Source organism: Microcebus murinus, chromosome 18 (assembly GCF_040939455.1).
Source record: "Microcebus murinus isolate Inina chromosome 18, M.murinus_Inina_mat1.0, whole genome shotgun sequence".
In the NCBI taxonomy this organism is placed as follows: Eukaryota; Metazoa; Chordata; class Mammalia; order Primates; family Cheirogaleidae; genus Microcebus; species Microcebus murinus.
In genome coordinates, this window is record NC_134121.1 from 40,205,984 (window position 1) to 40,233,164 (window position 27,181).

The 27,181-nt window shown below is 42.2% G+C and overlaps 2 protein-coding genes across 4 annotated transcripts in view; one reads left to right on the plus strand and one right to left on the minus strand.

Annotated features, from left to right (window-relative positions):
• Positions 1-27,181, minus strand: part of PNPO (pyridoxamine 5'-phosphate oxidase) — a 200,072-nt gene that overhangs the window by 55,280 nt on the left and 117,611 nt on the right. The window lies entirely within an intron of this gene.
• Positions 7,053-26,713, plus strand: CBX1 (chromobox 1). 3 transcript variants are annotated; one of them, XM_075994509.1, is made up of 6 exons: positions 7,053-7,254; positions 15,999-16,190; positions 19,639-19,814; positions 20,226-20,403; positions 21,305-21,399; positions 24,910-26,713. In XM_075994509.1, exons 3-6 carry the CDS (start codon positions 19,675-19,677, stop codon positions 25,052-25,054), a joined length of 558 nt encoding a protein of 185 aa, XP_075850624.1. In that variant the 5' UTR covers positions 7,053-7,254; positions 15,999-16,190; positions 19,639-19,674; the 3' UTR covers positions 25,055-26,713. The 3 variants fall into 3 exon arrangements, with proteins under 3 accessions (XP_075850624.1, XP_075850623.1, XP_075850625.1); XM_075994510.1 differs by lacking the exon at positions 7,053-7,254 and adding an exon at positions 7,349-8,299; XM_075994508.1 differs by lacking the exon at positions 15,999-16,190.

Here is a 27,181-nt window from a genome sequence, read left to right on the forward strand (position 1 = left end):
GAGTTCAAAACCAGCCTGAGCAAGAGCGAGACCCCGTCTCTACTATAAATAGAAAGAAATTAATTGGCCAACTGATATATATATAAAAAAATTAGCCGGGCATGGTGGCGCATGCCTGTAGTCCCAGCTACCCGGGAGGCTGAGGCAGAAGGATCACTTGAGCCCAGGAGTTTGAGGTTGCTGTGAGCTAGGCTGACGCCACGGCACTCACTCTAGCCTGGGCAACAAAGTGAGACTCTGTCTCAAAAAAAAAAAAAAATACGTATTAATTCATTTAAGATAATAATAATAAACCATTATGTGTTTTTTTGTGGGGGGGGGGTTTTGGTTTTTTTTTTTTTGAGACAGAGTCTCACTTTGTTGCCCAGGCTAGAGTGAGTGCCATGGCATCAGCCTAGCTCACAGTAACCTCAAACTCCTGGGCTCAAGCAATCCTCCTGCCTCAGCCTCCTGAGTAGCTGGGATTACAGGCATGCACCACCATGCCCGGCTAATTTTTTCTATATGTATTAGTTGGCCATTTAATTTCTATTTATAGTAGAGACGGGGTCTCACTCTTGTTCAGGCTGGTTTTGAACTCCTGACCTCGGACAATCCACCCGCCTCGGCCTCCCAGAGTGTGCTAGGATTACAGGCATGAGCCACCGCGCCCGGCCCCATTATGTGTTAACATATTTTATGAAGTATATTTTCCAAAACAAAAAAAATAGTAGACTGGCATTGTATTATAATTTTGCAAATCTCTCTACTGTCTTGCCTCAGTAAGAGACAGCTGGAGTCTCATATTTGCTTCCCCATTCTCTGTTGTGCTATGTTGTTTTGGTACATGAAGAAAATCCAGCCTTACACGGATATATGGTTGGAAAGGGAGGAGTATTTTTTTTTTTTTTGAGACAGAGTCTTGCTTTGTTGCCTAGGCTAGAGTGAGTGCCGGGGCGTCAGCCTAGCTCACAGCAACCTCAATCTCCTGGGCTCAAGCAATCCTTCTGTCTCAGCCTCCCAAGTAGCTGGGACTACAGGCATGAGCCACCATGCCCGGCTAATTTTTTCTATATATATTAGTTGGCCAATTAGTTTCTTTCTATTTATAGTAGAGACGGGGTCTCGCTCTTGCTCAGGCTGGTTTCGAACTCCCGACCTCGAGCGATCCGCCGGCCTCGGCCTCCCAGAGAGCTAGGATTACAGGCGTGAGCCACCGCGCCCGGCCGGGAGGAGTATTTTTAACCTTCTTTGACAATTGTGAATACTCTTTGATACTACCAAAACTCAACAAATGGTAGTTTCTTAAAGGTTGAGTGCATGGGGAATCTGAAACCATTTGGAAAATATTGGTACAGAGTTATTCAGATCTTCCAATGTTAATGTATTTTATTATTCAGTGTAAAAAAATCACAGTTATTAAAATCATCACTCATCTCATCAGGAAAGTCTCAGGAAGCTGTCAGGTTCACTGTGGTAGATGTCATGTTTTCCAAAATTACAATTTTATTTTATTTATTTATTTATTTATTTGGAGACAGTCTCACTTTGTTGCCCAGGCTAGAGTGAGTGCCGTGGCGTCCTAGCTCACAGCAACCTCAATCTCCTGGGCTCAAGCAATCCTACTGCCTCAGCCTCCCGAGTAGCTGGGACTACAGGCATGTGCCACCATGCCCAGCTAATTTTTTCTCTATATATATTAGTTGGCCAATTAATTTCTTTCTATTTTTAGTAGAGACAGGGTCTCCATCAGGCTGGTTTTGAACTCCCGACTTTGAGCAATCCACCTGCCTCGGCCTCCCAGAGTGCTAGGATTACAGGCGTGAGCCACCGAGCCCAAAATTACAATTTTAACTTGAAAGCTCAACTTTTATCTTTGGCAGTAATACTTTGATTTTCCTTGAAGTGGCAGGCTCATTTAAAATCATTTATTTCAAATGCACAAGTCTGAATAACCATAGTTTTTCTGTCAGTCATTCTTCCAAGTAAAAATAGTGTTCTATGAAAAAAAGCAGCTAGTTTTTTAACTCATACATCTCAAACAATTTTACAACCATTATACTTCAATAAGCAGCAGAAGTGCCTTATGCACACCTCTCATCATATAGAACATGAGAGATAGGTACTCTAGGAAAGGGATACCATAAAATTATTTTTGTTACTTCATCAAGGATAGTCTTAAGTCCAAAAGGCTTTTGTAATTCTTCTATTGCATGTGTGGTAGTAAAGAATACAGTGACTAGTACAAGTTGATGCCACTGCTTTGATTCACCCTAAGGTGCAGGCAGTTTCACCCACTATTACTTTTGCATCATCAGTGAAAATGTCAACACAGTGAAAAAGAGCAAATACTGTATTATTATTATTATTATTATTTTGAGACAGAGTCTCGCTTTGTTGCCCAGGCTAGAGTGAGTGCTGTGGCATCAGCCTAGCTCACAGCAACCTCAAACTCCTGGGCTCAAGCAATCTTGCTGCTTTAGCCTCCCGAGTAGCTGGGACTACAGGCATGCACCACCATGCCCGGCTAATTTTTTCTATGAATATTAGTTGGCCAATTAATTTCTTTCTATTTATAGTAGAGATGGGGTCTCATTCTTGCTCAGGCTGGTTTTGAACTCCTGACCTCAAGCAATCCGCCCGCCTTGGCCTCCCAGAGTGCTAGGATTACAGGCGTGAGCCACCTCACCTGGCCAATAATGTATTATTATGAAAATAGATTTGACCATGCAGACCCCATGAAACCATCTCAGGTACTCTCTGAGTCTGTGGACTACACTTGGAGAACCACCTCCACAGAGTATACCAGCAGAACGTACCCATTAATCAACAAATATTAACTCCTTTCCATGGGCCAGCACTGTTTTAGGTACTAAGAAAAGCAGTGAATCAACCAGGAAAATACCCTGACCTCCTGGAGCTTATATAATAAAGAATGTAAAGGTTTAGCATCATTCCTGCCCTCCCACACCCCACACATTACTCAATAATTCTTTTCAAATAAATTCATTAAATAATTTAAAAGTAATATAGTCTTACAGATACAGGCTGCTGTCAAAAAAAAAAAAAAGTAATATAGTCTTTGCAAACAGGTGGTGCCCTATCTCTGGCTTAGTTTTCAACGTAATTTCTCACAGTTGATAATGGGGCCAATCCTTATCATATTTGAAGTGCTAGCAAATGACAAGTACCTCTGCAGCACTGATCCCTTCATGTGAGAAAACCAGTCAGGGGTGCATGATTTGAGATGTGTATATTTTAATTAGAGTCCAGTTACTACCAGGAAGTCACCATGAGAATCAGATTGATGGGAAGAGGTCAGGGAGAAGAGCTAGCTCTTAAGTATATTTGCATTTTAAAAGACAGTGCTGGTTAACTCCAAAGGAATAAATCTTTAACAATAGAGTTTAAAGTGGTAGTCAAAATGAAAGAATTTCAGACAATGTGGAGGAAAATATTTGTAAAGTTCTGTACTTCCCCTACCTTTTAAATTACATCTCAGAAACTATCTACTTACCTAAAACAGCTATTGTTTTCTTTTTTCGTTTTTTTAGACAGAGTTTCGCTTTGTTGCCCAGGCTAGAGTGAGTGCGATGGTGTCAGCCAAGCTCACAGCAACCTCAAACTCCTGGGCTCAAGCGATCCTACTGCCTCAGCCTCCAGAGTAGCTGGGACTACAGGCATGCACCACCATGCCCGGCTGATTTTTTCTATATATATATATATATATTTTAGTAGGCCAATTAATTTCTTTCTATTTATAGTAGAAACGGGGTCTCACTCTTGCTGGTTTCCAACCGCCTTGGCACCCCAGAGTGCTAGGATTACAGGCGTGAGCCACTGCGCTCGGCCCAGCTATTGTTTTCTGAGTGCCAGCTATATGGCACTTTATTCACCATTACTGTTGATTCCACAGAAATGCTAAAATATTTTCACGTTTTTTAGATTTTCGTGAGACTGAGGCTCAGAGAAGTTAAGCAGCTTGTCTAATGTTACACAGCAGAATCAAATCCAGTTCAACCTGATTCCCAAGCCCCTGTCCTTTTTGCAACATCACACTTCCTCCCTTCCCTACATTACTTGTGATTTTAGAGACGGGATGTGACAGATGCATGTCCTGTGTGCACAAGCAATGCCACTTCAAATATTGTCTTGAGCAAGATTATTATGACTGAGTTACCTTTATAAAGAAAAGAAACTCCGAGGGTCTGAATTACTTAAAATATTACTATTCTTATGGGAAGAGAAAAAGAACTAAACCTATTTGATCCCAACAATTTTCAAAATAGATATTGTTAACGCAGAATCTTTAGGCTTGTGAGTTTGACATCCATCCCTACGAGAATTCCAAATTAGAATAAACCACTGGTGCTGGGCTACCTAAAAAGAGAAGATAACTTTTGGCTCCCCTTATTCAAGAATGGTATAGAGCACCAGGGCAGTGGTGGCTCTCTCTACTTTGAAATACACACCTAAGAGCCATAATTTACCAACAAACTATTAATAGATGTGCTAGGTCCAAAACAGTTATCCTATGATATACAGTTTAAAAAATGGCGACAGTTAGCCTAGAAAAGCAAGACCTTAGAGAATATGAAGACTGAATTTCCTTCCTTCCTTCCTTCCTTCCTTCCTTCCTTCCTTCCTTCCTTCCTTCCTTCCTTCCTTCCTTCCTTCCTTCCTTCCTTCCCTCCCTCCCTCCCTCCCTCCCTCCCCCCTCCCTCCCTCCCTCCCTCCTTCCTTCCTTCCTTCCTTCCTTCCTTTCTTCCTTCCTTCCTTTCTTTCTTTCTTTTTGACAGAGTCTCACTCTGTTGTCCAGGCTACAGTGCCATGGGGTCAGCCTAGCTCACAGCAACCTCAAACTCCTGGGCTCAAGAGATCCTTCTGCCTCAGCCTCCCGAGTAGGTGGGACTACAGGCATGTGCCACCATGCCCAGCTAATTTTTTCTATATATTTTTAGTTGGCCAATTAATTTCTTTCTATTTTTAGTAGAGATGGGGTCTCACTCTTGCTCAGACTGGTTTCAAACTCCTGATCTTGAGCGATCCACCCACCTTGGCCTCACCAGAGTGCTAGGATTACAGGCGTGAACCACAGTGCCCAAGGCTGAATTTCAATACAAGAAAAATCATATGAAAGAGGGATTAAGTTTACTCTTTGTAGCTACCGAAGCCGGAATTAAGGAAAAGAGGTAACATTTATTTGAGAATTCAGCTCAATACGGGGAATTAGCGTTGGCAACATTTTATCCAGACAAGAGTATGGTTTGGAAGTTAGAAGTGAGATCAAATCTTGATTCCACCGATTCTCAGTGAATGCCATTGGATAGGTTGTACATCTGAGCTTTCTCTGCAAATTGGAAATTGTAATTCCTACCTCCCAGGGTTGTTGTGAGGATTAAATAAGATCAATCAATAATTTAACAGAATTCCTAGCACTGGGATAAACACTCATTATTAGTAGCCAATATTATTACAACCAATTTTGTCGTCATTAATGCTATTCCAAACAGGACACTTCAGCAGCGAGTAGATGAATTTTTGCTTCTGCGTAGAGACCCAACCCAACTGTCTCAGAAACAATTACTCTCTTCTCTGTGCTCTCTTGAAGCTTTTTTTCTTTTTTTTCTTTTTTTTGAGACAGAGTCTCACTCTGTTGCCCCGGCTAGAGTGCTGTGGCATGAACCCAGCTCACAGCAACCACAAACTCCTGTGCTCAAGCAATCCTCCTCAGCCACTCAAGTAGGTGGGATTACAGGCATGCGCCACCATGCCTGGCTAATTTTTTCTATATATATGAGTTGGCCAATTAATTTCTTTCTATTTATAGTAGCGACAGGGTCTCGCTCTTGCTCAGGCTGGTTTCCAACTCCTGACCTCGAGGGGATGATCCGCCCACCTCGGCCTCCCAGAGTGCTAGGACTACAGGCTTAAGCCACTGCGTCCACTGACTCCTGCATTCTGGAGCAGTGTCCAATAGACTAGTTGCCTTTCCTCTTTCCTCCTGATTAGGATACTTTAACGTTCAAATCAAGAAAAAAAAAGTCAACTTCTCCTAGTAGAAGTTATATTCAGTTCCTAATTAGATAGGAAAAAGGAGAGTAAGGGAGAGAGTTACAAACAAAAACCAAATCTGAGGTAAAGAGGAGGGATGGAGGAAAGCCTATTCAGCTCAATTTTCTGTCAGGTAGAAGGACATCTCATTCATTCACCTAATCATTTATTGAACAAATCATTTATTAAACAAATCATTTAAAAACAAATCATTTATTGAACAAATACTACTGTATGCCAGGGACTGTATTGGGCACGGGGGATAGAGTAGTGAACAACACAAGGTAGGGTGTCCACCCTTATGGGTGTTTAGAGTCCAGAAGGGAAGGCAGACATTGGGTAATGACAATAAAATGGGTGAATGTCATGATGGGAGACTGAATTTCCATATGAACAAGTTTGGGGACAGCCATTTAATTGAAATTAGAAAAACCAGAATACTTGTCTCGAATAACTAGAATGGTTTTTGCCTAATTCCGTTTCTGTGGGGTAGCTGGGTGAGGGGTGCCCATAGAGATTAAAGGGTTGGCACTAAAGCCACCCACTGGTGTCGCCAATGAAAAAGAGGATTCAGGAAGCCATGAGAATACCTACCAGCGAGATGAGACCTAGTCTGCGGAGTCTGAAAAGGCCTCGAAGGGGAAGTAATCTCAATCCTGAAGAGTAGGAATTTTACAGAGATTTAAGACGGCGGAGATTTGATAAAGCTGATGAGGAACCTGTAAAGATTCAAAAATTTCGGGGATGTGAATAACACAACTGTTCATAAGTGGTTGATTTTTGGACCAAGAATCTAGGGCTCCCTTGTAAAATCACGTGTTCTAATTTTCGAGGTTGCAACGTTCTTAACTACACTGCCTCCACCATTGCAGTTTAAAAACTAAAATTTCCTATGACGCACGCAAGCTGTGCGTGCGCGGCGTGGACTCGCGCAGCACTTCGGGCTTTGTAGTCTTGGACGGACTCCGAGTCCCATGGTGCCGTGCGGCGGGTCGTCGCGCCTGCGCGGTGCGGGCGGCGGGCTGCGCAGAGTGCGAGGCTCTTTTGTTCGGCAGAGGGGAGGGCCGTTGGTCGGGGCCTGCGGTACGCCGCTTCATTGAGGGGCTCCACTGCAGCCACCAGCTTGTTGCTTTTCCTGGGTGCCACTTCCCCGGCTGGCCCGACGCGACGCGCCAGTAGCGCGACACCGATTCCTCTCGGGTTTTTGGGCGCTGCTCTGAGGTGAAGAGCCCGCTAGAGGCGAGAGAGCGGGGGGAGGGGGGCGCGGCGGCCGCGGCGGAAGCCCAGGGAGAGGGGCCGCTCTCTCGCGGAGGCGGTTAGGAGCGGGGAGTGTGCCCGGGTCCAGCACCTTGCCCCTCCACTTTCCCCGAGGAACACCCCGCCCCGCCTGGCGCTGAGGGGTCTAGCTGCAGTAGCGTGAAGGATGGAGAGGGCGGGGCGGCGAATCTTGAGCTAGAGATTGAAGTGATTCGTGGTGGGCCGAGCACTTGGGGAGTCTCGCTCTTCGGGGCCTGTGTAGACCAAAACAATGCTGCTTGGTTGGATGGGCGGCTGTAGAATAGGGGTAGAGAAGAAACACTTTAGGAATTGGGAAGGGGACAGGCTTAATACTTGGGTACGCATGAGGAAGGGCTGACGACTTCGAGACCAGAGTAATCAATCTGGGGATTTCGGGTCTAGCCTTGGCTACCAAAGGGTTATCGCTAGCAGAGCTACGAAGAAGTAACTTAGAGTAAATTGGTTGAGGAAGTTGGGCATCAGAAGGTGTGCTGATGAGGAAGGTATTAAGTAAATTGGGGAGAGGGAGAAGAGGGGGAGGGGCAGATATTTGGCCTGGCTCTAGAGGAGGAGGAGCTGTTAGAATAAGTAGGGCGGAGATCCCGAGTGGATGGGAGTATTTCTGTAAGGTGTGGAAGAGAAAAGGGGAAAACGGGCCACCCCTGCTACCTACCTGATGGGTCCTTTACTGTGGGGAGGCTGTAAAAAGAATGTGTGAAGAAAGGATTGAACACGTTTTCATTTTTCCAGGTTTTCTATTACCACCTTCGCTCGATGATTCCTCTGGAGAGTTTAAAAAAAGAAAGAAATCCAAGTGCAGCTCTTGCTTTGATTCAAAATTAGTTCCATAAGTTCTTATCTGGGATTGTTATTGGTCTCACAGAGGGTGGTGAAATTGCAAAAATGAATAGATGAGTTAATGGCTAAGGAATGGAGTGAGGTAGTAAGAGATTATGAGATGATGTGGGAAATCGGGAGACCAGAAAAAGTAAGTATGTGAACTTGTGAAATAATATTTTTTCCTTTGGGCTTATATTTTTTAGCCAGCTTTTCCTTGTTGGAAGATTTGAATACAAAGTGAGCAATATTTTATCCCTTTTTCAAAGTTTCATATGAGAGTTTTTCATGGATTGGTATTGTATTTAGACGTGTATTGGTTTAACTCAATTGAGGTGGAATTCACAAACAAATCAGTTATACTAGAATCTTTGGCCAGGGGTAAGATACTTTCCTCAGTTGTTAATCATGTCAGCAGTCTGGAATAGTTCTGAAAGATCCAAGTTTTTGGAATAGATTCAGGAATACAAATGGGAAATTAATGCTTGTGTACCTCCCTAGGTGCCTTGTAGACTTTTATAGGGCAAATGGTATAATTGAAAAGCCATCTGTATTGCGTCTGGTTGCACCTTAATGAAGTTTCAAGGTAGTAGAGGTTTTTGGTTTTCTCTGTGGTGACATTTTTCTTCAATAGCTGCTGTAACCTAAATTGCTTATCATTAAAAATGTAAATAGTGTGTATGTAGGTTAGTGTTTCTAGCTTCTTTATTAAAGAAGACCAGGTAAGGTATCCTAGTCTTCTGCGTTTTTGATTACAGTATACCTATCATTTTCTAACTGTACATCTAAAGAAAGCAAGCCACCGTTATACTTTCTCAGGCCCATTTAGGGTGTAGGAAAATGTTACTTTTTTCATTCATACCATTTAAAAAGAGTTGGTTCATTTTTTATAATCTTGTAGTTTATATCCGCCGTAATCTCCCTTTTTCATAGACTATCTGTGATGATTTAAAAGATTTTGTGGCCGGGCGCGGTGGCTCATGCCTGTAATCCTAGTGCTCTGGGAGGCCGAGGCTGGCGGATTGCTGTAGTTCAGGAGTTCGAAACCAGCCTGAGCAAGAGCGAGACCCCATCTCTACTATAAAAATAGAAAGAAATTAATTGGTCAACTAATATATATAGAGGAAAAAATTAGCCGGGCATGGTGGCACATGCCTATAGTCCCAGTTTCTCGGGAGGCTGAGGCAGGAGGATTGCTTGAGCCCAGAGATTGAGGTTGCTGTGAGGTAGGCTAACGCCAGGGCACTCACTCTAGCCTGGGCAACAAAGCGAGAGTCTGTCTCAAAAAAAATAAAAATAAATAAATAAAAGATTTTGCATTAGGTGGTAGATTTTCACTTTATATGTTCTCTCTGAAGAGTTTTTGGAATGGAGGGCTGGCTAATGGCTAGTTCATCCAGTGTCTGGCTCATAGTAGGCTGTTCAGATTGTTGATGAATGAGTGACTAGGGCTTTGAGATCCATTCTGATAACTCCATGTGTTAGCAGAATTAATGTGTATTTATGTCCAGAGTTTGTTCTTTTTTTTTTTTTTTTTGCCTGTCTTAAACCTGTGACATTTGTCAGAGTAAAACTGTTGGCTCTTGGCATGCTTGTCTTAGCCTCAGTTTTTAATGTACTAGCCCTGGTATTAAATATGGAAAAGGTATAGACACTGTGCAACTGACCATTTTAGATACTTTAGCCTCCAGGTTCTGAGTTTCAGCAGCAAGCAAAATAGCTTGAGTTTTTCTGTTTTAACAGAATCTTGAGGCTGGGTATGGTGGCTCATGCCTGTAATCCTAGCACTCTGGGAGGCCAAGGCGGGCAGATTGCTCAAGGTCAGGAGTTCGAAACCAGCCTGTGCAAGAGCGAGACGCCATCTCTACTAAAAATAGAAAGAAATTAATTGGCCAACTAAAAATATATATAGAAAAAATTAGCCGGGCATGGTGGCACGTGCCTATAGTCCCAGCTATGGGAGGCTGAGGCAGAAGGATCTCTTGAGCCCAGGAGTTTGAGGTTGCTGTGAGGTAGGCTGACGCCACAGTACTCTATCCTGGGCAATAGGATAGAGTGAGACTGTTTCAAAAAATATATATCTTGAAAAATATTTAGTGTCCTTTGTATATAGTTGAACAATAAGGATTTCCCAATAATGACATCTGTTGAAAACTTGAATAGCTTTTCCAAGGCTTATTGGAGAAGTTACTCAAATATGAACAAAATTCAGATGCTGTCTGTCAGTATTTGAACTGAGTAACTTGTGTTAAATCTTTCCTGCCTTAAGCTTTTGTAATTTGATGACCAGAAGGGGGCGACCTAATTTGTTATTGAAATTGTGCCTTTAAAATAATAGCTAACACCTTAAAGGCTTAACAGAACTGTGTGATATTTTGAGAAGCTGGTGTCAGTAATTGGGTTTTGTTTTGTTATCTGAATGCTTTGGTCTCCACTTTTAATTCCAATTTTTTTGTTATTGTTTTTTGAGACAGGGTCTTGCTGTGTCACCTGGGCTAGAGTGCAGTGGCATGACCATAGCTCACTGCAACCTCAAACTCCTGAGTTCAAGTGATCCTCCTGCCTCAGCCTCCCAAAGTGCTAGTATTATAGGAAATGAGCCACTGTGCCTGGCCTTTTTTTTAATTTGATTTTTAACTGACAAATGATAATTACATGTATTTATGGGGTTCACTGTGGTGTTTTGGTGTGTTTCTAGTGTAGTCGTAATTCTGGTCGAGCTTTATAATCATTTTAATTCATCTTAAATTAACCTTTGAAAGATCTGCTTGAGGTTTGTGTCCTCTAACATTTGCAAGCCCATGTGGCCTCTCAATCCAAAGTTCTGTGTATAGTTTCCTCCATGTCAGCATACTCAAAGGAGGTTAGCCAAGTTTTAGAACACATCTTAGATAAAACTCAAAATGTATTCACACCACCAGTATTCTAACCTTAGATCCTCTGGGATTCAAGGGTTGGTGTTCCTTTAAAATTGAAACTCCTGCTCTGTGTGTGTGTGGCATAAGTTCTTGTTTTCTGCTCAGTCAAGTTTTCCATCTGGAAAGCATTTGCTTCACAAACAGCCACAGCTAACAAACAGACCAAAAGTGGTTTCGAAACATGAATATTCTACACATGCCTTCACCTGCCTTGTGAAGACTGGTATGTAGTTGCTTCTTCTTTTTTTTTTTTTTTTGAGACAGAGTCTCACTCTGTTGCTCGGGCTAGAGTGCCGTGGCATCAGCCTAGCTCACAGCGACCTCAAACTCCTGGGCTCAAGTGATCCTCCTGCCTCAGCCTCCCCAGTAGCTGGGACTACAGGCATGCGCCACCACACCCGGCTAATTTTTTTTATATATGTTTTTGGTTGTCCAATTAATTTCTTTCTATTTTTAGTAGAGACAGGGTCTTGCTCTTGCACAGGCTGGTTTCGAACTCCTGACTTTTAGTGATCCGCCCACCTCGGCCTCTCAGAGTGCTAGGATTACAGGTGTGAGCCACCACACCAGGCCGATACTTCTTCCTTATGTTCTGTTCAGGGCTTATTGATCAGATTCATCTTGCTGATCAGTTCCTAAGAAATCTGACAGCTTTCTGTCCCTGATTGTCTGAGTCTGAAACATCCATCCTTATTGCTTACATAGGGTTCAACAACTTGCACAACACCCAGACCTACCTGTAATTGAGTGTGCAAGTAAAACTAGAAACAAAATACCTTGGGAACCCCAAAGAGAAGAGAAATAATAGGCTAGGTTGGGTAGGCTTCATGGGGGAAGTAGCATTTAAACTGGATCTTGAAGAATGGGTAGGATTTTGACTGTTGGTCTTGGACAGAAACACATCTTAATAGATGAACAAAGCCATGCATGGATGAAACATGCAGGGTATGTTCAGGTTATGGTGAGGGTATAGTCTTTTGTTTTAACAGGAGTGTAGGTTTTGTGAGAGAAGTGGGAATATAGTTAGTCTGGAGTGGTTGGAACCAAAGGGTGTTAGGTGTCACACTGAGGAGTTTGTCTTTGTTTTAAATGGGAGGAGACCTTGTAGAAAAGGTTTTAACCTACCACTTTCCTGTTCAGCCTACTCTAGCCTAAACTGGTTTGTACATGTCACATTGCTTTTGTTCACAATAGTTCTTTCCTTAGGCCAAATTGCCCTCCTCCAGTCTACCTTTTCAGATGCTGGTAGGGCCTGGCTTCAATCCACCTTTTCAAAACCTTATCATTTCAGCCAGTACTTCCTCCAACCTCCTATAGTGCTTTTATGGCTACTTATTATTGCTTATTATTATTTTGGTAATTATTACATATGGTTGTCATTTTGAACTCTCACTTGAACTTGCATTGTTTACCTTTTTTTTTTTTTGTCTATAGGCATAAAGTTGTTTTGAGAGGTCAGAGAAGGGAAAGATACTGGGGGCTGGCTGGGCATGGTGGCTCACACCTGTAATTCTAGCACTCCGGGAGGCCAAAGCAGGAGGATTGCTGGACCTCAGGAGTTTGAGACCAGCCTCAGCAAGAGTGAGACCCTATCTTTACTAAAAATAGAAAGAAATTGCCCAGACAACTAAAAATAGAAAAAATTAGCCAGGCGTGGTGGCATAGGCCTATAGTCCCAGCTACTTAAGAGGCTGAGGCAAGAGGCTCACTTGACCCCAGGAGTTGGAGGTTGCTGTGAACTAGGCTGACACCACGGCACTCTAGCCTGGGCGGCACTGTGAGACTGTCTAAAAAACAAATAGATACTGGAGGCTAAGTTTTGTTTGAGTTCTGTTGCCTGGGCTAGAGTGCCATGGCGTCAGCCTAGCTCACAGCAACATCAAACTCCTGGGCTCAAGCCATCCCTCTGCCTCAGCCTCCCGAGTGGTTGGGACTATAGGCATGTGCCACCATGCCCAGCTAATTTTTTAAAATATATTTTTAGTTGACCAATTAATTTTTTTCTATTTTTAGTAGAGACAGGGGTCTTGCTCCTGCTCAGGGTGGTTTCCAACTCCTGACCTTGAGCAATCTGCCTGCCTCAGCCTCCCAGAGTACTAGGATTATAGGCGTGAGCCACAGTGCCAGGCCAGGTGGAAGTTCTTGACAAAGTTTGCTTTCCTGTAAATTCTTCCTCAGTTAAGACAATCATCTCACCAGACCAGAATTTTATAATAAATGCTTCACCTCAGCATTTAGCTGGAAGCCCTACTGGTTCAGTTTCTGAAGTCTGTAGTTGTTACCTTGGCCTCACATCTAGAATTTGATTTTTCAAGCTGGCAAAAAATCTGTTATCATGTAAGTTCCTGGGGTAGCCCTTTATGATTCATAGTGGCAGCCAAGAGCTATGCCCACACTGGCTTTTCAAATCATCCTCATACCCTTGCACAGTACAGGCTATTTAAATAAACAAGATGCCTAATCTTGTGTTTCATACTTTACAGCCTACCTTAAAGTAGCATTGTTCCTCCTTCTCATTTTCTAGCTCCTAAGTGCAGGGGTGGAGGGAGGGTGGATGAGGAATCACAACAGTACTATTTTTTCTCTTTAAAAATCTATGAGTTCTTTACTCTTGCTTTGGATTTATGCTATTCCTGGATTCATTGAGACATTGTAAATTTTGGTTTCATCCGGGCCCAGTGGCTCATGCCTGTAATCCTAGCACTCTGGAAGATTGAGGTGGGAGGATTGCTCAAGGTCAGGAGTTTGAAACCAGCTGAACAAGAGAGAGACCCTATCTCTACTAAAAAAAAAAAAAAAAAGGAAGAAGAAATAAATTAATAGGCCAACTAAAAACATATATAGAAAAAAGTTAGCCAGGCATGGTGGTGCATGCCTGTAGTCCCAGCTACTCTGGAGGCTGAGGCAGAAGGGTTGCTTGAGCCCAGGAGTTTGAGGTTGCTGTGAGCTAGGCTGATGCCACAGCACTCTAGCTCGGGCAGTGGAGTGAGACTCTCTCAAAAAAAATAAATAAATTCTGTTTTCTTAAAATTGGGACTTTCTTAATAGTCCTCTTTGTAACCTACTTGCTGGATGTTTAACTAAAAATTCTGTACTTGTCAATTTAAGACTCAAAAACTACTGGGGCATTAAAAACCAAAGCTTTAGCCATGAGTAGTAGTAGCTCATGCCTGTCATCCTAGCACTCTGGGAGGCTGAGGTGGGAGGATTGCTTGAGCTCAGGAGTTCAAGATCAGTCTGAGCAAGAGTTAGACCCCAGTCTCTACTAAAAAAATAGAAAAGAAATTAGCTGGGTAACTAAAAATAGGAAAAATTAGCCAGTTGTGGTGCGTGCCTGTAGTCCTAGCTACTCAGGAGGCTCAGGCAGGAAGATCACTTCAGCCCAGGAGTTCTGAGGTAACAGAGGGAGACTCTGTCTCAAAACAAAACAACAACAGGCCAGGCGCAGCGCGGTGGCTCACACCTGTATTCCTAACACTCTGGGAGACTGAGGCCGGCGGATTGCTCGAGGTCAGGAGTTCGAAACCAGCCTGAGCAAGAGGGAGACCCCATCTCTATTATAAATAGAAAGAAATTAATTGGCCAACTAATTATATAGAAAAAATTAGCCGGGCATGGTGGCGCATGCCTGTAGTCCCAGCTACTTGGGAGGCTGAGGCAGTAGGATTGCTTGAGGCCAGGAGTTTGAGGTTGCTGTGAGTGAGGCTGACGCCAGGGCACTCACTCTAGCCTGGGCGACAAAGTGAAACTCTGTCTCAAAAAAAAAACAAAAAACACCAAAGCTTTGTTGCTGCCTGCTTATTTAATTAATAATTATTCATACCTTCATATTCCAGAAACCAATTAAAAGTCATTGGTTTTTTAACATAACTTCCGAGGTCTTTTCTGAAAAAAATCATTATCGATTGCTTTCAGTTTACTGATGACAGGTTGTAGGGAGGGGCCATCTCAAGAGACCTTTGTGTCCTTTCCCCTTTTTTTGAATTACAAGGGGAAGGAATGTGTCCTTTCCTTGTACAGGCTGGAGGGAGGTTTCCCTGCAGGTTTGTGGCTACCTACTAGTTTTGTGTGTGCAGCAGGGTAGTTACCTAAGCATTGCTAGATGTCCTTAGTAAAGTGCTGTGTTCTTCGTTAATTGTGTGGCTTTAGGTAATTTCACCTAAATCTGTTCTGTTTGTGAAGTGGAGATACTATCTGAATGGTTTATCTCAGCATGGTTTTAGGATCAAATGAGATAATGTAGTAGTACTTAGTAAACTGTAAAACGCAATACAACTGTGAAGTATTTTCTAGCAATCCTAAATGTTGCAGACTCAGTAAATATTTAGGTAAAAATTGTGGCAACATAATTAACTCTAGGGGTTTTGTTGTCTGTAACATTGTGATAAACCTTAAGAACATCTAGTAAAATTGCCTAGCATCAAAGGTGGTAGTACTAAAACAGCTTGGAGTATTTTGTCAAGATTAGGATTGTTTAGGATTAAGATTTCTGAGTTAATCCAGGACTATTGGCCCTTGTGTACATTTTGTGATGTTTTATCATGTTTTGACCCTTTGCTCAATAATTATGGCAATTTTGATGCCGTAAATGATCCAGTCGCCAAGGTGCTTAGGGGGAGTGGCAAGTAGTGTTGACTAAAGGCATTTTTTTCCATTGTGCTACTACACTGATTGGGATTACCTCAAAATTTCCCTGCCAAGCAATTCCAGTAGCTCTCCTTCCAGGTGTACCTGCTGGTGTTTGGAAAATGCCATATTGAGGGAGAGGGAATTTCTCTTGAAATAATCCAGTTGGAAACTATGAGAACAATTGGCCCATAAATAATGTTTAAGGGTTCCCATGGCTTGTCTGAAGGTGCTAGATTCTATAGGAAGAGTGGGTTGCACATTTAATCTACTTCTCTACTAATTTTGACAAACAACTTTTTCCAGATCCTAGAGAACTAGCTGTACACTAGAAAAAAACCTCACACTGGGAGGCCTGGCAGAGAATTTCAAGTGTAAAGAATCCAGTCTGGAGGTAGATAGATGCTCTGGGATGAGCCAGTTAAAGCCCAAGGAGAAGCAGGAACTTGTCTACATTCTTCACTTCATTCGAGTTGCTATTAAGACAATAGTTAAAAAGTGAGTAAAGATGAAAGTCAAGAACACTTTACTTTAGATTTCTCCATTTTGGGGGCTTTCTTTACCTAACATAATTATACTATTCGTATTCTATGACTTATTCTTTGAAGCCATACTAATGATAAAGGGGGAGGAGAGGCTTGTAGTAGCTAGAGATCAGGCAGAGGCTATACTGACCCTTTTGGCAGGATCAGGTGGGTAATATATAGTTATGAATGTAGATAACACAGATCCTTAAATAGCTCTGAATACTAAAACCATAATGATAGAATGCCTATCCTTTACTTTCTTTAGTTACCTGGAAGATAGGTTATTAGGGGATAGTTATTGATTTTTGGATAGTCCATAACCCATTGCTTTCCATCCATCTATTGAAAAAGGGAGGCTGATCCGAAAGTAGTGAGTTATCTCACTTGATTGTTCACAGTCCATTGCAGATTGAACTACTTGTTCTATTACTTTCCCCTCTTCTCACTACTGTACTTGACTAGTCTTTTAAAATAAAAGCTAAAATGAAAAAGGGAGTATCTCCCAATTTCCAAGTCCAAATTAATGTAGGGAGTTGCAGTAGCCCTTGTTACCTAAAAGGCGATTGTCAATTTACTTTTCCCTGCACTGTAACTAAAGACTGACAGTGAATCTTATTCTCCAACTGACAGTGAAGGAAAGCAAGCAAGGAGTAGCACTCTCCTTGGTAGAGAACACTACTGCATTTATTTAATTAGATTTTTCTTTCCTCATAAAATACTTGTAATAGGGCAATCCGAATTCTGAAAACCTGAAAGCATCTCCCTCCAGGAAGAAACACAGTCCCCAAATCAGAGGCATGATAAAGCTAGGCAAGAATCCGGCCGGGCGCAGTAGCTCATGCCTGTAATCCTAACACTTTGCGAGGCAGAGGCGGGCAGATTGTTCTAGGTCAGGAGTTCGAAACCAGCCTGAGCAAGAGCAAGACCCCGTCTCTACTATAAATAGAAAGAAATCAATTGGCCAACTAATATATATAGAAAAAATTAGGCAGGCATGGTGTAGTACAGGTGCATGCTTGTAGTCCTAGCTACTTGGGAGGCTGAGGCAGGAGGATTGCTTGAGCCCAGGAGTTTGAGGTTGCTATGAGCTAGGCTGTCACCATGGAACTCACTCTAGCCAGGGCAACAAAGTGAGACTCTGTCTCAAAAAAAAAAAAAAAAAAGAATTAACCAAAGATTACTTACAATCTACTGATTAGTCTGTTTAGTTACATAAGGAAGACTCATCTAGAACTGTCTCCGAAAGAAAATAACAAAGGGTTGGGGAGAGAAGGAAAGCAGAGTCTGTATCAGTATATGAATGGAGAGGAAGAATGTTGAAAAGATGTATGTTTAGGCAGAGTTCTTCTGAATTATGTGGACAGGGGCCTTGGATGTTGCCTTTGGCCATGTTAAAATCAACTCAAATAATTTTGTGCCACTCTGTAAGAGTTCACAATACCTTTAGTGGAAGAGGTGTCTAAATTTTTTATTAGAAATTAGATTTAACATTAGACATTAGATTTCAGGAAGGCAGGGACCATTTCTTATTCTCTTGAATCTCTAGTATTCACAGTGTCTAGAATTTTCTAGTAGCTAACCAAATGTTTATTAAGTCAGCATTGTTCATAGTGCAGACATGTAAATATCTCTGAGGATATAAACCTGAGTGTCGTAGATGATATAACTGATTTATAGTTATGATCTTGACATTTATGAAAGGTTTGTTATATTTCATATAGTCTATAGATGAACTCTTTCTAAAATACATTCCATCTCTATATGCCAATGTTAAAGTATTTAGAAGAGTTTCTACTTACACCAAGACTCCTTTTCCCTATACTAAGACTCCCTTTTTCCTAGGATGTTAGAAGTAACCACTTTAACCTCAAATTGGTATTGTCTTAAATTTAAGCAGAGTAGTAACTCTTTCTACCTTGTCTTGGATTACCTGCCATCATCTTAATTCTTTGTATGTCATTCTGGGCAACTGCAATCCATCCATTATTTGATTTTGGCCAGTTTTGTTTCATTGATATCTTATGGCGCCATCTACTGACACAAATTGGTAATCATAGGCTTTAAGTTTATCGAAAGTCAAAAGTTAATGAAGGGCTGGGAGTGGTGGCTCAGGCCTATAATCCTAGGACTCTGGGAGGCCAAGGTGGGATGATCCCTCAAGGTCAGGAGTTCGAAACCAGCCTGAGCAAGAGCAAGACCCCATCTCTACTAAAAATAGAAAAAATTAATTGGCCAAAACAGATTTATAGGGGACTAGAATTTTAACACTGGACAAACCCTTAGATGTTACCCAACCTAATGACGTTTTTTATAAAAGAATAAACTCAGCTTCTATTATCTGTGATAACTACCATTTCTTCCCTACTTATTTTATGAATTGTTGCAGTGTTGCAGTTTAAAGAATTTCATGGTTATTCTGGCATTTTTATGAGTCTTCCTCAGTCTTAGAAATAAATTATAAAATTAAATAAAATAAAGCCTTAATACGCCTGTAATCCTAGCACTCTGGGAGGCTGAGGCAGGCGGATCGCTTGAGGTCAGGAGTTCGAAACCAGCCTGAGCAAGAGTGAGACCCCGTCTCTACTATAAATAGAAAGAAATTAATTGGCCAACTAATATATATAGAAAAAATTAGCCGGGCATGGTGGTGCATGCCTGTAGTCCCAGCTACTTGGGAGGCTGAGGCAGTAGGAGCGCTTGAGCCCAGGAGTTTGAGGTTGCTATGAGCTAGGCTGACGCCATGGTACTCACTCTAGCCTGAGCAACAGAGTGAGACTCTGTCTCAGAAAAAAAAAAGAGTTATTAAACTTGTAAATTGTAAATTTATGGTGGCATTCAGGAAAGACTGCATAAAGAATAAGGGAACTTTTCAAAAGATGATGTTTTAACAATACAGAAGAATGGATTATATTTATATATATATACATATATACACACACATACATAAAAGGAAAAATTCAACTACGTGTTTAATAGAACAAGCTGTTCCCCACACTAAAAATTTAAGTCCAGTACTTTGACGAAAGAAAACATACAGAAAATAGAAAGTATGGGTCAGTGGTCAGTGAGTTATATGTATGTAAGTTTGATGTATATACATTAGGAGGATTGCTTTTCTATTTTGGGAAAAGGGATATTGGGAACCTCTTTAAACTAGGAAGAATGGATATAAAACTTTTAAATGGACATGCAAGAATAAAGAAGTTTGCTATGAAGTTAGTTGGGGCTGTTTTATGAACTAACATTCTGCCTGAATATATCAGAGAACTTTCTGTATTGAAGATGAACAATCATTAACATTATAAAGCAGCATACACTATTAAGGTCATCTATGGTATCCCTGGTTTTCTTGCCATCCAAATACCCATAACCAATAAGAGTGTGCCCTGATCCCCATTTTATTTCCTTTGTCATTTTAGCAGCGTCACCCTTTCACCAGAAAGCTGGCGGGCACTATGGGGAAAAAACAAAACAAGAAGAAAGTGGAGGAGGTGCTAGAAGAGGAGGAAGAGGAATATGTGGTGGAAAAAGTTCTCGACCGTCGAGTGGTAAAGGGCAAAGTGGAGTACCTCCTAAAGTGGAAGGGTTTCTCGGAGTAAGTTTTACTGACACTGGTAAATTTAATCATGAGCTGTTTATCAAGGGTCTGGCAGTGTGCGAGACCTCCAGTGCTGTGGTGGGCACAGTGTGACTCAGATCTGGCCTTCATGGTGTAGTCTGACTAGGAATATGACCTACATGCACAAAGTGCTTGTAATGCAAAACAGTCATTTCTGAGGAGCAGTTTTGTGTGGCTATAAACCAATCCAAGTTTGTAAGAAAAGGTAATTTTCCTTTGAAGGAAGCAAATTTCTAAGCTTTCTATTTGTATTAAAAAGCCGCCGATGCTCCAAGAAATTTCCTCTTTTCCAAGGACACCCGAGCTCTTATCCTCCAGTTCTTATCCTTAGTATGACTATGCTTAGTTTGAGTGGAAAGTGTGACTTGCTGTGTCCTCTGGTTCCAGTGAGGACAACACGTGGGAGCCAGAAGAGAACCTGGATTGCCCTGACCTCATTGCTGAGTTTCTGCAGTCACAGAAAACAGCACATGAGACAGATAAATCAGAAGGAGGCAAGCGCAAAGCTGATTCTGATTCTGAAGATAAGGGAGAAGAGAGCAAACCAAAGAAGAAAAAAGAAGAGGTAAGGTGGAAGTAAGAGTTTTTAGTACCCCAGAATTCATAGTACTGTTGAAGAAGCTGAAGGCCAGTTTTGTTCTGCGTCTTATTCGATATCAGCAGCCATCTCTCAGTAGATAGGCTGAGTATTTGGGAGTATACTCATGAAGCCACATGATCTACTCTTAACTTTTTATCCATGGTACAGGAACAGTAAGTGGAACACTTATTGGGGACAGATACAAGGGCAAGTGAATTCATTCCTGTAAATAGATAGCGTTCAGTGTTCAATCATTAAAGGCGTGAAGTGGCTATTTTGACATATTTAACACCTTAAAGTTGTCTTTTTTTTTTTTTTGAGACAGCGTCTTGCTTTGTTGCCCAGGCTAGAGTGAGTGCCCTGGCGTCAGCCTAGCTCACAGCAACCTCAAACTCCTGGGCTCAAGCAATCCTCCTGCCTCAGCCTCCCAAGTAGCTGGGACTATAGGCATGTGCCACCATGCCCAGCTAATTTTTTGTATATATATTAGTTGGCCAATTAATTTGTTTCTATTTATAGTAGAGACGGGGTCTCGCTCTTGCTCAGGGTGGTTTCGAACTCCTGACCTTGAGCAATCCGCCCGCCTCGGCCTCCCAGAGTGCTAGGATTACAGGCGTGAGCCACCGCGCCCGGCCTAAAGTTGTCTTTTGAGGGTGAAAAGATAGTTGTAAACATTTATTTTGCTTGGGATGTATGTTCCTTTTCACATATGGGAAAACCTTAAGCACTTCAGACCTTGATGAAAGGCCTGTTACTTGGAGCCAAGGTATTGGTGAAATATTGGCCAAAAAGTTTGTAATTGCATTAATCAGAGACATAGGACTAATTCTAGTCTGAATAACAATCTTATGTATATAAAATTGTTCTACCCATCTGGTTTTTCCAGTCAGAAAAGCCACGAGGTTTTGCTCGGGGTTTGGAGCCGGAGCGGATTATTGGAGCTACAGACTCCAGTGGAGAGCTCATGTTTCTGATGAAATGGTGAGTCTGCCAGTGGCTCTGTGTGGTTGTTTTTTTTCCCTTCTCCCCATCTGTTCCTTGCCAGAGGAAAAGAGCTGGATCTACGAAATTCCAGTCGCCCAGGTGTGAAATCTTTAAGATGGCATAGTCCTTCGATAGTGATCCTCTGCCTGACTGCCAACCTGGACTCATGAGTTACAGGTAGGGGCCTTTAGGAATCTCGGATCTTTGCCCGTTTTTAGGAGGTGGGAGAAAATCTAGAGTGGAGAGGGTTTGGGGAGGAATCACATTTCACTTCTATAAATGAAGGAAAAAAATATGAAATGTGATTGGACCACCCTCCCCTTCTACCACCTCCTTAATAAAGATCGGGCTGGCCCCAGGATCAGAAATTCTGTTAACTTCTAAGGTTTAAGAAAGAATTTGTAGTAGTTCTTCCTTTCCTTTGTCTTTGATTTTTAGATTCCTTCCAATTTGTGCAGATTCTACAATTCCAAACTCAGCCAGCAGGGGTCAGCAAGGATCCTTAAGTGTTACTGAGCCACGAGCAAGCCTGCTTTTTTCCACTATGCATATAAATACGAATGATAGTAATACTCCATGAAACAGCTTAATGAAGATAGATATCTTGAGACTCTTAAGAACTGTAATTAACCCCAAATTCTCTATAATTTCCCTACTCTGTCCAAAAGCAAGCCTTTCTTTGCTTTCTCTTGTTGAAAATGCTTGTGCCTTTATTTTCCCCTTAAAGTAGACCTCAGTCATTTTCCTTAAAATATAAAGTTAGGAGAGAATAATTCTAAGCCATTGCCAATGAAGGCAGCATTCTAGGGGCTTTTTCCTTTTGTCAGTTTAGAACCTTTTCTGAAACTTAAATCCGTATTAACTCTTCTTCTTTAAGAAGATGGCTGAAGAGGCCAAACTTTAGCACCACTGAAAGCCTGTGTCATAACTAGTTAACTCTCTGTTTGTTTCCTATGCATTCACTGGATCTGGTCCTCTTTTAGCTGATTTATTAACCTCTAGGAGAAAAGTTCATGTTTTTTTTTATTTTTGAGACAAGAGTCTCACTTTGTTGCCCTGGCTAGAGTGCCGTGTCGTCAGCCTAGATCACAGCAACCTCAAACTCCTGGGCTCAAGTGCTCCTCCTGCCTCAGCCTCCCAAGTAACTAGGACTACAGGCATGCGCCACCATGCCCGGCTAACTTTTTTTCTATATATTTTTTTTTTTTTTTTTTTTTTTTTTTTTTTTGGAGACAGAGTCTCGCTTTGTTGCCCAGGCTAGAGTGAGTGCCGTGGCGTCAGCCTAGCTCACAGCAACCTCAAACTCCTGGGCTTGAGTGATCCTTCTGCCTCAGCCTCCCAAGTAGCTGGGACTACAGGCATGCGCCACCATGCCCGGCTAATTTTTTATATATATATCAGTTGGCCAATTAATTTCTTTCTATTTATAGTAGAGACGGGGTCTCGCTCTTGCTCAGGCTGGTTTTGAACTCCTGACCTTGAGCAATCCGCCCGCCTCGGCCTCCCAAGAGCTAGGATTACAGGCGTGAGCCACAGCGCCCGGCCTTTTCTATATATTTTTATTTGGCCAATTAATTTCTTTGTATTTTTAGTAGAGAAGGGGTCTCACTCTTGCTCAGGCTGGTTTTAACTCCTGACCTTACGCAATCCTCCCACCTTGGCCTCCCAGAATGCTAGGATTACAGGCATGAGCCACCATGCCCAGCCGTAAAGTTCATTTTTAAGGTGCTTATGGCAGGAAAGAATTGATACAGAATTTCATTGGTTTAGCTAGAATGTACTTTCTCTGCATGTGACCAGTGTTAGTTAATTGCTTAAGATTGTACTCCTTTGATTTTGACTCACAACTGTGCCTACAGGTTAAAATTGGATGTTGATTATAAACCAGTTTCATTTTTAACAGTGATTTTTCCTGGAGGATGGAGATACTTGTCCATTTCTAAAAGTAGCGAGTATTTCTGTGCAATGAAATGACTAAATTTATCTCAGAGGGGGTTGTTCAACTGTCAACAAAGGGCAACATGCTTTAGGTTCCCCGTACTGTTATAGTCCATTTGCTTCCATTCTCTTGGGTTCCTTGCTCAGAAACATACTTATCAGCTTGCTTTTCTCTGGTTTCCTATTGCTGGGGTTCTGGAGGTTTTGGAGGGCGCCTTGTCAGAAGTATCTCCTGGCTGCCCTGTGCTACTGCTTCCATCTAGGATACTCCTATTGACCTGAAGATAAGGGTTTACTGCTAATCCCTTATAATGTGTGAAATTTGAGAACATTTTATATTTCAGAAAAAAAGAGAGAATTATGTCACAGCCCCATCATATTCTAACTCCCAGTATGTATGTATGTATTTAGAGACAGAGTATCACTCTGTTGCCCAGGCTAGAGTGCCGTGGCATCAGCCTAGCTTACAGCAACCTCAAATTCCTGGGCTCAAGCAACCCTTCTTCCTCAGCCTCCTGAGTAGCTGGGACTACAGGTATGCACCACCATGCCTGGCTAATTTTTTCTTTGTGCACCACAATGCCCAGCTAATTTCTTTCTGTGGAGATGGGGTCTTATTCTTGCTGAGGCTAGTCTGGAACTCCTGAGCTCAAACAATCTTCCCACCTTGGCCTCCCAAAGTGCTAGGATTATAAGCATGAGCCACAACGCTGGCCTATCTCCCAGTGTTGAAGCACCATTTCAGAGCACCTGGGGGTTGTATGAGGATGGCATCCAGTAATGTCAAACAGTGTAATTACGAGTAAGCAAGAAAGTGTCCACCTTCGTTGTCTCTGGCATGCCAGATTGGTACTAAATCCTGTTATAAAGCCAATATCTTTCCATGGGTTCTTATCAGCTGGGATGGGGCTTTTAGAAGAGGATGGTAGCCTCTCTTCTTCCCTCAGAGTATCTTAGAGAGTCATGCTTTTTTTGGCTTTTCCCAGAAGTTCAGATGTGATAGGTTGAGTCAGGCAGCTTAGTTTGATTTTTTTGTTTGTGTGTTTGTTTTTGAGACAGGATTTTGCTCTGTTGCCCAGGCTGGAGTGCAATGGCACGATCATAACTTACTGCAGCCTTGAACTCCTGGGCTCAAAGGATCCTCCTTCCTCAGCCTCCTGAGTAGCTGGAACTCCAGGCATACATCATCATACCTGCTAATTTTTTTCATTTTTTTTTTTTTAGAGACAGGTTCTCACTGTTGCTTAGGGTGGTCTGAACTCATGTCCTCAAGCAATCCTCCTGCCTCAGCCTCCTGAGGTGCTGGACAGGCATGAACCACCACACCCACCTGTCCAGCTGTCCTAGATTTTGACAAAGATACCCAGAAGGGATTTTCAGCAGGAGAGGATCTCTGAGGATGTCACTTGACTAAAAGCTACCAGTAAATGCTGCTTGGGCCATGTTTTCACCCTTTTATAGCTTATTTTCTGGAGTTAATAATTTTTAAAGCCCTGTCCTTTGTGTTATTCTTGCTAGGATAGACCACCAGCATCTGGTCTCAAAGTCTCTCTGTGCTTTGTTCTGCAGGAAAAATTCTGATGAGGCTGACCTGGTCCCTGCCAAGGAAGCCAATGTCAAGTGCCCACAGGTTGTCATATCCTTCTATGAGGAAAGGCTGACGTGGCATTCCTACCCCTCAGAGGATGATGACAAAAAAGATGACAAGAATTAACTCTCCTGAGTACCAGCCCCTGTCACATCTGACTGTGGGTTTCAAGTGGGGAGGGAAGGAGTTTTACTTGTCTTGACACCATAGAGGTGGCTTGAGAAGATGTCCTTTGAAGAGCCAGTATAGTTTCTGTGCCCTGCAGCAGCCCAAAGTGCTTTAACGCCGTTCAAGCTGTATAGTTTGCACACCATCCCAGTGGAGAGGAAGGGGGATAAGTGTTTCAAGGCAGCCCATTCTGCACTTTGTTGAGAAAAGCAAAGGGCCTTCTATGAAGGACAAAACTTGTAGAATTGGGTGTGTGGGAGAACAAAAAGATACTGTAGATCTTCAAAGAGCATCTCCACAACCCACAGCCTTCTTCCCAATAGTGTTAACTCTGCATTTTTACAGCGTAGCATGTGTGTAGTTTTTGGCTATTACTGGTGTATTATTTGGGGGTGGGAGGGATGGGATGGGAAAGAAGGGAGATAAGTAGGATCATTTTGGTTAAAATTTAGGGCCTGATTGGGGAAATGGTGAAATAATGGAAAGAACAGACAACTAATGATTTGCTTCTATGTCCATAATATTTTACCTTTTCAAAAAATGTCATTGACACCACGAATGAGGACTGTGAGAGACTGTTTAAAAGCTGTGAATGCCTGAAACCTATAAGCCAAGGTGTTCCCTGCCTGAGCTTAATACTGTTCCCCACAAAGTACTAAGCCAGCTCATAAGTTACCAAAGCTGCCATTTTGGAGATGGAAACTGATTAAGGGGAAATCTTGTATTGGAGAGTATACATCGGCAGATCATTCTGTCCTAGAGGTGCTAATTCCTGAAATTAAACAAGACGACCCTTTCTTTTCCAGGTATGAAGTTATAAATAGCTTGTTCATCCAAGCCACTGGCTGAGGTGTTGGGGAAGAGGGTGGTACAGGAGATGGAAGAGTGAGCAGGGAAGATGAGGGCCCATGCTCTTAGGGCAGAGAACTCTTGGAGCCTCTCTGTTGTGGTTTTTTTTTCTCTTTCTTTCTTTGAACTTTGGAGATGGGAGAGTAGGGAAGACAAGGTCCCATGCTCTTAGGGCAGAGAACTCTTGGAGCCTCTCTGGTTTTTGTTGTTGTTTGAACTTTGAACCCTAAAACCATTGGATAGTAGGGTTCAGTCACTGACAGCACAAGTTTCATTGAATCAGTTCAAGAGTTGAATGATTTCAAAAGCCCTGGTCTCAGGAGAAGATTAAACTTTCATACTGGGGCAGTGGTTCACTGTAAAACACAACAAACAAAAAACATTTTTTAAAAAATCCTAAGAATTAAATGATACCCCAAATGCTCTGTCTTTGAATCACAAAATCCATCAATTCTTGACATCATCTAGAATTGCAACTAGAGCTACATTGTAAAATCTTTTTAGGCATGTGCTAGATTTCTGTGAAAACTTTGTTTAAATGTAAACTTCATACCACACTGTCAGTTTTTGTCTTAATAAAACTATAGATTTATAATCCCCGATTTCTGTCTTGATTAAGTCTTACCAGGAAATCCTTCTTGTCTTTTATTGCTTTATATGTTCAGCCTGTTGGAAATGGCTTCCACACTTGGATGCTTTTATTTCTTGAACACTGTAGGTTTGAAAATCTGGTTCCTGTCTGGCCTGACCCGGAGTGACAGGGTCTCACTCTGTTGCCGGTGCTAGTGTGCAGTGGCATCATCATAGCTCACTATAACCTCAAACTCCTGGGCTTGAGTGATACTCCTGCCTCAGCCTGGCTAGCAGCTGGGACTATGGGCACAAACCACCACACCTGGCTGATTTTTCTATTTTTTAATAGAGATGGGTTCTTGATCTCGCTTAGGCTGGTCTCAAACTCCTGGCCTTAAATGATTCTCCTATTTGGGCCTCCCAAAGTGCTAGGATTACAGGTATGAGCCACCATGCCCTGCCTGGCCTGAATCTTTAAGTGGTCTTACTGTGTTAATTTAGTAAATACCTATTGAGCATTTATAATTGCTACAGAGGTTGTAAAGATTGTCACATCATTCTGTCTCCAATATTGCTGAAAGTTTATTTATTGAGTATTCTGTCACCTAATAGCACTTCCAGACTATGATATATTTGGAAACATGGGTTTTGGAGTTGGGTTTA

Excerpts from the sequence above, each read along its gene's own strand:
- CBX1 (XM_075994509.1), top strand. The coding sequence starts at position 19,675 with ATGGGGAAAAAACAAAACAAGAAGAAAGTGGAGGAGGTGCTAGAAGAG. Across the intron at positions 20,404-21,304 it reads CAAAGAAGAAAAAAGAAGAG|TCAGAAAAGCCACGAGGTTT; the intron begins GTAAGGTGGAAG and ends TGGTTTTTCCAG. Across the intron at positions 21,400-24,909 it reads CTCATGTTTCTGATGAAATG|GAAAAATTCTGATGAGGCTG; the intron begins GTGAGTCTGCCA and ends TTTGTTCTGCAG.